We start from the raw sequence: 13,275 nt of genomic DNA, 5'->3' as shown, positions 1-13,275 counted from the left end.
CAAGCACAGGCTCTATGTGTACAACAATGTAGGCGCTAGTGGGGGTAGTGATGGTATTTCCACTCATGAGCCCTACTAAGAGGTAATCACTCTATCCTTTCTTTAAGTTATTTAATCCTCGCAGTGGCCTGTCAAGGCTCCACCAGCCTTATTTCACATATGAGGAAACACAGGTTTATTCAAATCACTCAGCTAGTGAGTGGGATAAAGTTTGGTTTGGGGCCCAGCTTTGCCTAATGTGAGAGCTCGTTCGACCATACGGCAGAGTTCAGTGACACAAAGAAGCCTCCTTGAAGAGGTAAGTTGATGTGGTGCAGCAGAGAGAAGGAGATGTGGCTCCTAAGAAGTGGATAGGATGTGATCGTGAATGTAGTTGTGGGATGTTTGAGTTGCGGGAGCACTTCAATGTCTGTTTTTTTTTACAGGGAAGGGGCCTGAGAAGTGAAACAACTAGTCCAGGGTGCCGTAGACAGCTAGTTAAGTGTGAAATGTGAACCCAGGCTCCAGGTTTTGAGTTTATTTCTAGTTGTCATATTCCTTTAACTAAAAAATGATTTCCTGAATAGCCTGTTCCCCCGCCCTCTGCAGGAGTGGGGTGAGAACACCCCATGAGAACACAAGTGACAGAGGTCCTTTAGGCCTCTGGTGTGCATCTCCTTCCTTGCTGCCTTGGCAGGTGTGTGTGTGTGTGTGTGTGTGTGTGTGTGTCTGTAGTAAGACACCTGCTACCTACCTATTTCATGGAGGTTGCTCACATCTGTATGCCTGTGAACTTCACCCTTCCCCTCATTGTGTTGGTTACAAAACATCTGCCAGATCCTGAATTTCCCAATAGATGTATGAGATATGTGGTTCCAGAAATCTCAGAATCCCTTCACCATTGTCTCAATCCAGCCAAATCTTTCACCTCCAACATCTCATTATACTAATAACCACACTAATGATTTGGAGCCGTCTGTCAACTGTGAGGGGCAAAGTGCTATGCAAACATCTTTTCAGTGGGCAACCAGACAGTGCCTTCCTTTAGGGTTGCTCAGATGACTCAGGGAGCTGACTTCTCTACAGTATCCAGAGCCAAGGTCAACTGATTTGTGAGCTTGTTCTTGTTTGATTCTCCAGGACAATAGCAGGCACATTATACACATTCAGTGAATGTGCTTGATAATGTGAAAGGTGTGTGCGTGTGTGTCTGAATGTGTACAATTGAAGATATCTCTTGCCACCAAAGTACAGTTTATTTTACCGCATTTCATGGACTATGTGTAAGTATACACACATGTACATCTATACCGACATCTACATTTGTTTTAAAATCACGAGTGGCAAGCGAGCTATATTCATCTGTTCATCCTCTGACCCTTCCGCTCATTAATAAGGGGGCCTCTCTGTCACCCCTGGTTTCCAGATCTCACCAATATTATGCCATTTTTTTTTAATGTTCCTTTATGAGACACTGGCTCCTTCCAGAAAAATTAAGCAAGTCTGTCAAGTATTATAGGTAAGTTTGTGCCTTCTCTGTAGCTTTCCAAGTAGTCTTATTTAGAACTCTCTGGACCTGACCCTGTCTGGTCCACAGGAGACCTGCTCCTCTAGCTCTGTGTCGGTCAGAATGGCCCAAGTCCTACAGATCACAGTGCAGTGGTGGTTAAGAATTCGGTTGAATCAAGCTGTCTAGGACCACATTAACCTTTCACTGATCCCTTTCTTGTTCTGCTAGAAAGAAATTAATTGAATTAGCGGGCTGCCACACACTAGAGAGGGAGAAGCAGGGCCTGGTTGAGATACAGAGCCAAAATCCTCTCTCACGTGCAGCCGCAAACATTGAAATCATCTTGTGTTAGGAGATCCTTGCCCACTCAAGAAAAATCTCTTGGTCCATTGGTTTGCCATTCTTCCTAACAGCAGCATTCTAGTGTGATTCAGTGCGGTATGCCAAACCTCATTTGGTGGAAAATCAAATATACCCTCATAAAGTATCATTTCTTTATTTAATCTCTGAAAGTGGGAAGATTGGCACCAATTTACTGATTACATTCCAGTCCAGATATCCTGTAGAAATATAGCAGGCTTTCCTCACATAGGCATTTGGGAACAACCTGGCATCAGAAGTGTCTCTCCACTTTCTTGGTAAGTGACAGATCAAATGTGAAATCCAGTATATAGGGACCCCATGTGGGGCTGTTACAGGTCTGGAGGACTCTGAAATGAATTACATGTGTTTATAAGTATGTAGGGTACCTTCCTTTTCTGAGATTAGCCAATAGAAACATTTGAATAAAAAAGTAATGTGTAACGTAACTCTATTCATGGTAAAGAATTCCCATCCTGTGTAATTACCTTCATGTAAGCAATACTTTTTCTATTTTCTTTTCAGAACACTTGGTAAAAAAAATTTTAAGTGGAAAGAATATATTGCTTAATACTGTTTCTCCCCCATAGTAGGTACTCTGCAAATCTTTGTTATTAGACTCCAAATAATTATTCCTACATGTTAATATATAGTTGGTAAAAGTTTGCACAGAAATGTGCGTCGTTTATGGTTCAAATTTGGTGGTATCAGAGGGGTTATGGATCCTTTCATTCCTGACTGATTTATTTGGTGGAAGACTTATAATTTCATAGAAAGTTTGTATTTCAAGGTTGTTTTGTTTTAAACAGCTCTCATTTTTACTTTCAAAGTTTCATGAGAGCTTTATGTTAATATAAAGAACAATATTGTACCCTGGGTTAAAAGCTGAAGACATTTAATGGAGGCATGTATTACAAATAGCATCTAGCCACACAGGAAGGTTAAGACTTAATATCTGAAATTCTGTTCCTCATTATTTATAGGACCAGAATGAAACACATTTCCAAAGGCTAAGGTCAGTATTACATTATCCTGGAAATGTCTTTGTTGAATAAATGTGTAAATATCTCAAATAAGTATTATTAGATTATATTTCTATTGGGGACATATCTATAGGATGACTGATTCTACTACTTGTAATTGTAGGAGCACACATGTCACGTTACATGTCATTCCCGATTACCGATTTCATTTGAAATGGTCTGGAAATAAATACCGATTACTAGTAATGTAAGACTATTTACCTTGGAGTCAGATGTCTGACAGGCAGGCTAGAGCTAATGGATTTGCTCATTTTCAAAGCATTGTTTTCTAAAACAGGATACTGTTTTAAAGTAACACTGAATTTTCCGAGTTGTGTATCTGGATTCATTTGCACGGAATATGAAGAACATACCTAGAAGCATGCAATCACTGATGTCTTTCCATCCTTCAGCGGTACAAAGGAAAGAAAATTGTACCTGGGACCTACCTACTGGAAAGCTTGGCTTTACTTTTCCTTGTTATAAAGACCTGAGGACTAGGGGAAATCAAGAACCAAATATGAAGGATGGTGTCAATGTAACTGAGGGGTGTTGCCTCATTGGGAGATACAGTTGCTTCATGGGAAGGTGGTATGATTTAATTTCATAATTGTAAACATCACAGTGGGTATGGTTGGTTCATTTGAAACTCTTGTCCACTTTGCTATGGCTGGACAGCTGAATTAACATGGGTAGGTATTGGCTTCACACTTTCATAATTTCTTATTTTTGTGGTTTTATTTGAAAAAAAATGTAAAGTAGGGCGATGGGGTAAAATGGTGATGGCATTAAGGAGGGCATGTGATGTGATGAGTACTGGGTGTTATATGCAACTGATAAGTTATTGAACACGCCATCTGAATCTAATGTACTATAAATTGGCTAATTTAATTGAAATTAAAAAAAGAAAAATCTAAAGGAAAAACTGTTAGGATGATTTTAGCTGAAATCAAGCTTTTATAAAGCTATGTCTTGATTTCTGACCTTCTAAATCAGGACTGTGTAAATTTTGCCTTGAAAGGGAGGCTGGGGATGGTGGGGAGTATATGAATCCTAGTTTTCTACAGAGCTGATTGTCTGTGTTTTAAATCATAGCGCAACTCAGGACAAGGATAACTGTTTTATGGGGGGAAAATGCTAGGGCTCTCCTTATATAATCAGCATGAAGTCATCAATTAATAACTATATAATATTTTGAGTTGTAAATGGAAATACAAACCATCAGAAAAGAAAGGAAAATTGAAGTTGTGTGAAGTAACAGTAGCAGGTATGCAAACTGGGCTTTTGAGATTTTTTTTTTCCTGTTGTGGTCAAAGTCAATGTTATGAACATTCAGCAAAATTTTAAATAATGCAGACTCTGGGTATGAAGCATCTGAAATTCATCTTCAAGAGATTCATCTAGTAATACTGTCAAGATTTAAGTTTCCATAGACCAGTAAAAAGAATTAAGCTTCAAAGTTCAGAGGGAATTAAGTTTTAATTTTAAGTGAGAATTCACAAAGGTTACCTTTATATAGGTATTTTTGTTTTCCTGCCCAAAGTGGCACAATATCTCATCTTTAGGGTGTAAAAAGTAGAATCTTTCCCACCTGTAGATGGGTTCCCTGGAGAGAATGATGGATATGGAAGAGTCTGGGAATTTAGTGGCTCAAGTTGGCTGGCGATGGGATTATCATTTAGGATATTCACGTAGTTTTCAGCTCTCCTTCCAGGTAACAGTGTTCCTGGGGGAAGAGAGAGGTGTAAATAGAGACCTTTGGTGAAGTTGGTGTGGTGGAGATTACCAACGTTTGGGTGGGCGGAGATCCCCCTGCCCAGGCCAAGTCTCCCATGAAAGACTTAGAAGGCACTCACTCCACTCGGCCGCAAGGTCCCGGGTGACAGCGTTCTACACGGACCCGTATGGGCCCCCCTTTCCGAACAGAGCTGGGGCGCTCTGGGAAACGAGGGTGACTATGACTCCCCAGGCCAAATCCCTCTTTTCCGCCGACGAACCGGAGTATTTAACGCCCCCGGGGGCTCGGGAAAGGCAGCAGGAGAGCGGCGTGGGGTTGCGTGCCCCTTGCCCCACCAGGTGGGGCAGAAAGTGGTCAGGCGTGCGTTCTGCGGGGCGCTGCGTCCAGAGAGCGCCCTGGCGACCACAGGTGCTCTGGGAGGCGAAGAGAAGGCCGGGGGCCTGGGCGCGGGCCGGGGGCGCGGCAGGGCAGCATCGGGCTGGGGTGCGCCGGCGGAGTCGCTGCAGCTCACCTGCCCGCGGGGGCGGGGCGGGGCGCGGCGCTCGGGCGCGCCTGCCTCCCGCCTCCCGCCTCCCGCCTCCCGCCTCCCGCCCGGGGAGGAAGCGGAGGGGCGCGGTGTAAACAGAGCGGCGGCCGTGATGTCAGCCGGTCACATGGAGCCTCTTATGGCTCGGGATGGCTCTCGGCGGGCGGGCAGCTGCGGCAGCTGCTGCTGTGGCTCGGGCGGCGGCGGCGCGGCGGCGGCAGAGGGGGCTCCGGGGTCGGACCATCGGCTCTCCCTGCGCTCTCCGCACCGCGGCTTAAATGATGTATTTTGTGATCGCAGCGATGAAAGGTGAGCCGGGAGCCCCGCCGGGGCCGGGTGGGCTGGCTGCTCCGGGGGGCGGGGAGGAGGGCGCGCAGGGGGAGGGGTGGGCGCGCCTGCCCGAGCGCACGTACTGCCCGGGGCTGGGCGCTCGAGCCCCGCCAGGGCCTTCTGGGCCACAGCGGCGGCGCTACCTGAGCCCGGCCGCGGGATCAGCCTGCCTCCTGTAGGGGGCAAAGGCGCACGGGCTGGAGCCCCCTCTTCCTCCCCCTCTGAATCCTGTCAGCAGCCCGGGTCCGCCTGGCACCCGGCGGGGCTCTCGGAAGAAAGTTTGCTGGGAGTCGCGGCGCTTCTGGAAGGGAGGGGAGGATCTGAAGAGCTCGGAGGAAGCCGGGGACGCCCGCGGTCGGTCCCCAGGGCCCGCACCCCGGACAGCTCCGGCCTACATAGGGAAGGCGCTGCGGCCGGGCCGGGCAGTGCGTGCGCGCGGACGCGATGTCATCTCTGGGGACTGGTCAGCGCCCCGGGCCTCGCGCCCTCCCCCCTTCCCCCTACCCCGTGGCGGCCCGGAGGCCCGGAGCGCCCGAGCGGCTGCGGGCGGGGAAAGTGCGGCCGTTTCGCCCTGCGTCCCGCCGCGGCTACTTCCGAAAGCGCCCGGGCCCGAGCGAGACGGGCTTCTCGAACGTGCCAAGACTCTCCGGGCTACCGCCCGCAGCCGCAGCGCACCTCCGCTTTGATACTTTGGGTTGTGGATGGACGTGGGGAGGCAGCCTTGCCCACAGGAGTCGCGGGCGGCGGTGCAAGTTAGACGGCGGTGAGGGCCGACCCGCGCGGGTTCGTCGCGGTCGAGTCTCCCCGCGCGGCCTTCCGCCCTGGTCAGGATTTCTGAGCAGGCTGGTGGGGTTGGCAGGGGGAACTAGTGGAAGACAGGGTCGACTCGAGGGCTTCCCAGGTGAGGGGGAAAGAAACGAGGTAAGTCAGGGAAGTTTCTCCTGGGAGAGCCAAAGTTTGGAGGTGTGCAGGAAGTCGCCCGTGCGGCCCGGAGAAGCCAAGCCGCGCTCTTAGGACTCTTGCAAACAGCGGTGGAGAAACTCATGCGGCAGCACGTTGCCCGCCTGTGCGCCGGCAGGTTCCTCCGGGGAGATAATCTGCCCGAGCGGCTTCGCGGACCCGGCCGCTGGCCGCGGGGATTTGGAACCCATCTGTTTGCGGCGCACCCGGCTCCCCTAGTGCGCAGCATTTTTGCAGATCCAGACTGTCCTGCGGGCACTGCCCATCCGTGCGGGCGCCGGGAGCGCGGTGAACGTTTGGTGGGTTGAGGTTTTGTGGCAGTCCGGGATGAAGGACCCTAGTTCGGTATCCGAGCTGCGTTTACTTTCGGATCATCGAGCTTTGCCTTTCTTCACTAGAGACTGGGCGGCATCTCTTTTATTAATTATTAACAGGCCGAAATGTGCTGGACACTAAGATGAGCTGCTTAAGATGAAATTTCTCTATACGACGTACGCACGGCAAATTTTCTATCTTTCCCTCGTGGCTTTCGGAAAACAGGGTTTTAAGCGTTTTTAGAATAAGCAACTGATAAAGGAGGGAAAACCTCCCATGTGATACACGTTCTTAAGCACTTAAAATCATTCTGTAAAGAAAAAAATGTTTGTCTTACCGACTTTTTTTGGTAAAAGAAAGCTATGCCCCTCCTCTCCCCCTCAGAAAAACTTTTATGCTATTTCCTGCGTTTTATTAATCCTGTAAGAGTAAAACGACTCAAATAGCCTTCGTAGTCAAGACATTTTCTTGTGTGTGGTTTTTTTCCCCCCTCCCCTTTAAGTTACAAAGTGGATTTTGCTCTTTGGAAGATGTTAATGCCAGTCTTTATCCATTTTATGTTGTATAATTTGTGTTGATTGGGGGAAGGGTGAAAACCTCAGACTATTTCCCCTCATGAACAGTCACCACCAAACAATAAGGAAAGTATGTTTTAATATTTAATCTAATGTTGATGTTTCCCAGTACAGAGGATTTTGCTTTTGTAGCTCTAGTACAAAGTTCGGTACTATCCCTTACTAATATAATCATAAGAATCACACAACCACCAACATCCTCCAAAAGCTCTAGCCCACACATTTGTCTTGGAGTGACCTCTGGCTGCCATTAGATAATAGATTCATAGTAATGTGCTTTGAGAAAAGTAGCTCAGAAGTACTGGCAATGCAGTTTTTCTGTAAGCGTGAGAGAGAAAGAAATAGAATGCATCTGGACAATTAGAATATTTCACTTCCAATATCTTCACATCCTGTGTTTTAATGGGATTATCTCACTGTGGTGCAAATTTAAACTGAAGAAAAATAGTTTGTGGGAAAATGAGGAATGCTGTAAATGTTTCCATATCAGATTTAAGGGGAAAAAAACTGGCCCAGGATCATATTAAATACTTCCCTACTGCCTCTTATTTTTAATAGTTAAATTGGTTCCATATGTAAAAGAGTTTGCATAATTAGATTTGTCATGCAAAACAGAAATACTCTTTATAATACAGCTTTTTGGTACATGTATGCATGTGGATGGGGGAGGAGAGAACAAGCGACCATAAAAGAGAAACATTCTCTTTGTTGGCTGGTTACTTAGGTTTTTTAAACATCATTAAATCAGGCCTTTTGAACTTACCAAAGAAGAAAATCCTTCCTCTGCATTAGTTGTCAAAGAAGTTTAGGCTTAAAGTGGTTTCATGCTTAGAAGTAATAAATCTTCATTTAAGCAACTCTCGTCTCATCTTTCAGTTTTGTTTTTGTTTAATTAACAACAAAATTCCAATACCATTTGGATTGCTTCTTGGGCAAACAGACAGCCAGCGATAGCATTTATAATCAGGGGAGCACTTGTTCTGCTCATCATAAAAGTGCATTGGCCAAAGGTCCGGCAGCAGCCAAGTGCTGAAAGGAAATGCAAGGACTTCATCAGTTTCTGTAGCTTATATACCCCTTTGCTTCACGAGTGCTCAGCCTGTGCTCATGTAAATGGAGTTAGAGTGGAGAAAGGCTTACAGGGAATTTCTGTCCCATAATAGATTCTTCCCCCAGCACAATTCATGTGCAAATGCAGAACTTCACCTTCTTGCTTTGAAAATATTTTGTGTGTTGGTGATTAGTAGTATTTCCAACTCGCATAAATTTGATTTTGTCGTTTTGAAGAACTTGGGCTTTCTTTTTACCCAATGAAATGTGAATTTTATCCCTGGTCTGCTTTCGCGCACCCTGTCAGTGGTATCCCTTAGCAAGGATTTTTGTCCCATTTTTGTGACCTTTGATGAGTAGGATTGGGAGAAGGGTGATGGCTGGGTCTTGAAAGAAGAAAATGCAAAGGGCTGTGCCACCGGGCAGAGTTCATCGGGCAAGGAGGGGTCAGTTCTTTTAAAGACAAAGAGGAACTCTGAATCCATCTGTCCATGGGAGGAGGGGGGAACTCAGACCCTCTAGGAAATAGAGAATATTTTTAAAGCACCCTTTTCTTGAGCAGCCTCTTGATTTTGTATATTTGAATCACATCACTTGAAATACAAAGCAACATCATACTCGAGTAAACCACTTTGCCCTCAATTTGAATTAAACCATGTAATTTCTTGATGCTGCCCAGTTATAAAATAATACAATTTGTAAATGGAAGTGCTCTGATAGATGGAGGGATGGATAGATGGATAGATAGATAGAATGAATACGATTTATGTCTTCGGGGTTATTTTATAACTAGTGGATAAATAGTAAATATATATTAATAGTTCTTACTGCATTCCTTTTTCTCTCACCTTTCCCTTCCAGCCAAGTGAACCACAATGAAATGGATGAGATCAGCAAGTAGATAATTGCAAAGCACCTGCAATAACACCCAGCCACTTTGTAATTTGCTCAGGGGCGTCTAAGAAAATAATATTTACAAATGACCATTTACTGAGAGAAAAAGTTACTAGATAGATGGATAGATCGATCTGCAGAGGTAGCGTTAGAGTTTGGTTTTCTTATAATTCTCTTAAATTATTTTAGTCATCAGTAAAACCCATTGCATGGAGTAAATCTAAGTACCTCGTCATAGAAGTATTTTCTGATGCATTCTAAATATTCATAGTGCTTATTAGTAAGAAATCAAGGCTGCTTTAATCTATATATTTCATGTCTATTAAGTATTAAAACAGTAATTAGACTCTCAGAATCAGCAGCTACACCATGTGTATGCTTCTCTGCTTTGAAAAAAAAAAGGCAATTTGGAAAGATCCACCAGTGACAACAGGTACGAATTGACATTTGATATCATCTCAAAGACCACATATTGACCCTCTGAGGAAAGACTGACAAATTTTCCCCCTCCCCCCTTCTAGATCCTCGGCTGAAGATACCTCCCTTCCAGCCCAACCTTTGAATCATGGACTTAGAGATCCATAGTCAGAGCTTTTTGTATTTGTTACTATGCATGCTTTTTCTGTAAATTGTCAGAGCATTATGTCCAGAGAAAAGAGGTCTACATAGACCAATAATAGCATATATTAGCCCTTGTCCAAGATGCGAGAAAGCAGTTGAAAACTCTTATTTTTGGATATTCTTTTTAAAGTGACATTTGGTAGCCCTCATCATATTATAAGGAGGTAATGTGATAATTTTAAAATCTTTGTTCCTGTGAGTATGAAAAACCATGTCCAACCTATTCCCTATCACTAGGTTTGCTAGTGATTTCATTCTTTGATTTTTATTGTGTTGTCTCTGAAGTTTACTAGATATTTCGTAAATACATAGTTGGTTGAGTTAATCTATATTTGTTTTGTGCTTTATGTTTTACAAACATTCTTGTCTCATTTAATCCTCCGTGGAAAGCCACTATTACTCTCATGGTTTTTGGTTGAAAAAAAGTGAAGCTCATAGAGGTTATGTTGCCAGTCTCTTCCAGCTGATAAATGGTGAAGCAAGGACTAGAGCCCTAATTTCTACTATTTTCATGCTGCCTCCCCTGGAGGAAGCTGTGAAAATGCCCTGGATATAACTTTGTCTTTAGTTAGTGAAAATTATAACTCTGGCATTTATAAGAGAAAAAAATAGATTCAATTATGTAATGCTTTGCTGAGCCTAATATCTTTAAATTACTATTTAATAAAATCAATTTGGTACAAATGGGGTTATTCTTATTTGCTCATCATTAGCTCTCTTCATCCATGATTTTCATTAAGTCTGCTTGTTATAAGAGGATCTGGGTGAAATGTAAGCCTTACCTTCCTAAAGAATACAGAATACTATGAGGTACAGCTAACTTGTATAACCTACCTCCATTATGATAGAATTGAGCTAGAGATTTATCTGTATGTGTTCCACTCATCTTTAGGCAAAGGGAGCGTTCACAAATGTATCTTCTAATTTTAATATGCCTTTATGTAGAAAGCTGATAAAGCCTTGGGCTTGTGAGTGCTGTTTTTCCATGACCATTAAGGGACATGATTGTGGACATACTCTTGAGAAATCTGTTGTCTTTTAGAAAAGCGCACAAGAGCAAAAGTTTCCAAGTAGATAGATCTGCAAAAGCTCATTTCTTGATGGGTGTTTACTTTTCTGCTGACTGGATTGAGATGAGTGTGAAAGCAAATCTACATTATTTCGTAGAGTCTTGGGGAGAGAAGAAACCTTAAAAGTCACTCAGATACATGTCCTGTTGGCATTTGGTTCTCCACTGCATTCCTGCCAAATGGTTGTCTGGTTATACTTGAACACCTTTAATGACGGGAAACTCACTATTGTTCAAGATAGCTTATTCCATCTCGAATTAGAAAATTCTGCTTATATCAAGCACAAATCTCTTTGTATTTTAAATCCCTCGATTCTGATCCTTTCTTTTGGGGCTGTGTAGAACATATTTAATCCATCTTTCAAGTAAAGATTGCGAGCTATTTGAAGACTGATAGTATGAAACGCACACAACTCTGACCTTAATATTTGCTGTCCCTCTCCACTGCACTCCTTCTGTCTTCCTGCAATCTTGGTCAGTTTTTTTCTTCCTCAGGCATACTTAAGTTTCTCTAGAACCTCTGGAAATTTTGTTGCCAAAAGTGGAACCCGAGCACTAGTTGTGGTATGATTGATTTAGCACTTAACCTGCCACGTAGTAAAGAGTAAAGATTTTTGAATTTTGTGTTAAAATTTTAAAGCTGCATAGGCTAGGCTGTAACTTTAGGACATCGCATGAGCGGTCTGTGTAATATCATTGTAATTTATGAAAGTGGACTTTTGACCTATTTATAAATGCTTTTAGGTGAACTGAAGTTGGCTATTAAATATCTAGGAAAATCAAAGATATTCTAAAAGCAATTAATGGAACACGAGAAGCATTTATAAGGTGTTTTCCTCCAAAGAAGTGTCTGATCTGAGATAAGGCTGCCCTCTAGTGGTTACTTATTCGCGGAAAGCCGTAATGGTGCCAGTGAATTTCCCATCAGGCTAGTGGAGGGGGTCAAAGGTTGAAATTATTTTCTCACTTGCTGTGGGGCATTCTTCATCAGATTCCAAAGAGTAATGCATTGTTTTAAACGGTTATTAGAAATGGAACTGTAGTGGAGATAATGAATTTCCAAAGTTTCCATGGAAGATAGTAAGGGAAGTTTTAAAGCTGAATTATAAAATTCTTTTTTGCTCCATATTAAATTTTAAGATGTAAATAAGATTTGGTTTGTGAGTAAACAATTATTATGACCTTTACGGTAATCCTTGTAATTTTTTTTTTAAGTTTCAACCTTGATTCTGTTCCCCAACCCTCAAATAAAATTTAAAAAGAGATTGTCATTTTGATCTGCATCTTCCCTTTTTAAATCCAGAGCCATTTTTTTTTTCCCAAAAAAGTAAACATTTAGAAAGAAGTAAACTATTGTAGCTTTTTTCGGCAATAAAATGGTTTTAAACATGGGTGCAAAACTATTAACCACTCGATTTATGAAGACTTGTGGTCTTTTGGTTCATTTAAGTGTAAGCAATTTGCCGCAAATATAGGGTATATGTTACATAGGTTTTTAGAACATCGTATAGAGTTTATGCTTTAAAACACTGCACAAAATAGAAATAAGAAAACACTTCTGTAATTTTCAGGATAAATAAATAACACGAGTGAATTGCATGCAGACTCAGATTTTGGTGACATACCAAGTGTGAAACAATCATAAAACAATCTGATTTCTGTGTTGGAATCAGAGAAATAAGTATTGATCCTTTAATATCATTTAAGGAAATGATGCCTTGCAGAAGGATGAGAATACAGGTTTACATGAATTTTGCATTGCTCAAGAACTCAAGGCTTCGGAGCTGAGTTGGAATAACCAGGATAGTAATAATGACGGGTAATCACTGAGATTTTAAAGGATGACAGTGCTTCCTTGTTCCTACTGGAAAGGTGAAATTGCACCTTTACGTGAAAAACAAGGAGGGGGGAAAAAGCAAGGAGAACCTGCTGTTTAAACTTTTCCATCATAGAAATAAGATAGTGGTTCATAAGTGAAGACTTGTGGTTAAGTTTCAGATCAGTTATTGAAGCAAACCGTTTTTTTAAACTATGCCGCCCAGGAGTGCGATTCTTTCACCACATGACAAATATTCTCTTTTTCATAGAATGTTATTTTCATTTTTCAGTTGCTGGGCCCCCCCTTTCTTTTATTTGTTTATTTCATGTCAAATCTTGTGCAGAACACGGGGCATAAATAATGAAATAAATTTGTAAATTTAATTAAATTAAAATTAAATAAATTTGTAAAGTGCCTCCTGTATGCTGGGTTCTACAGGGCCCACCTGTGTGCTTTTATAGAGCTGAGACACCCCCCCCCCCCCCCCCCCCCCCCCCCCCCCCCCCC

At 43.0% G+C, this 13,275-nt stretch overlaps 1 protein-coding gene across 2 annotated transcripts in view; it reads left to right on the top strand.

The window, feature by feature from the left end:
* LOC111153212 (RAR related orphan receptor A) overlaps positions 1-13,275 on the top strand; it is a 708,716-nt gene that overhangs the window by 609,888 nt on the left and 85,553 nt on the right. The window contains exon 1 of one of the 2 annotated variants that reach the window (XM_022512093.1): positions 5,365-5,444. The exons of the other annotated variant lie outside the window; for it this stretch is intronic. Coding sequence (XP_022367801.1) covers positions 5,414-5,444 — 31 coding nt within the window. The 5' untranslated portion in view covers positions 5,365-5,413. Of the gene's footprint in view, positions 1-5,364; positions 5,445-13,275 lie in introns of those variants that run through there. 2 annotated transcript variants of the gene reach the window in all.

This window comes from Enhydra lutris, unplaced genomic scaffold (assembly GCF_002288905.1).
Source record: "Enhydra lutris kenyoni isolate GAN:26980312 unplaced genomic scaffold, ASM228890v2 scaffoldscaffold31, whole genome shotgun sequence".
NCBI classification, from domain to species: domain Eukaryota; kingdom Metazoa; phylum Chordata; class Mammalia; order Carnivora; family Mustelidae; genus Enhydra; species Enhydra lutris.
The sequence above is the reverse complement of the archived record's forward strand: the minus strand, read 5'-3'. Positions and strand labels throughout refer to the sequence as shown.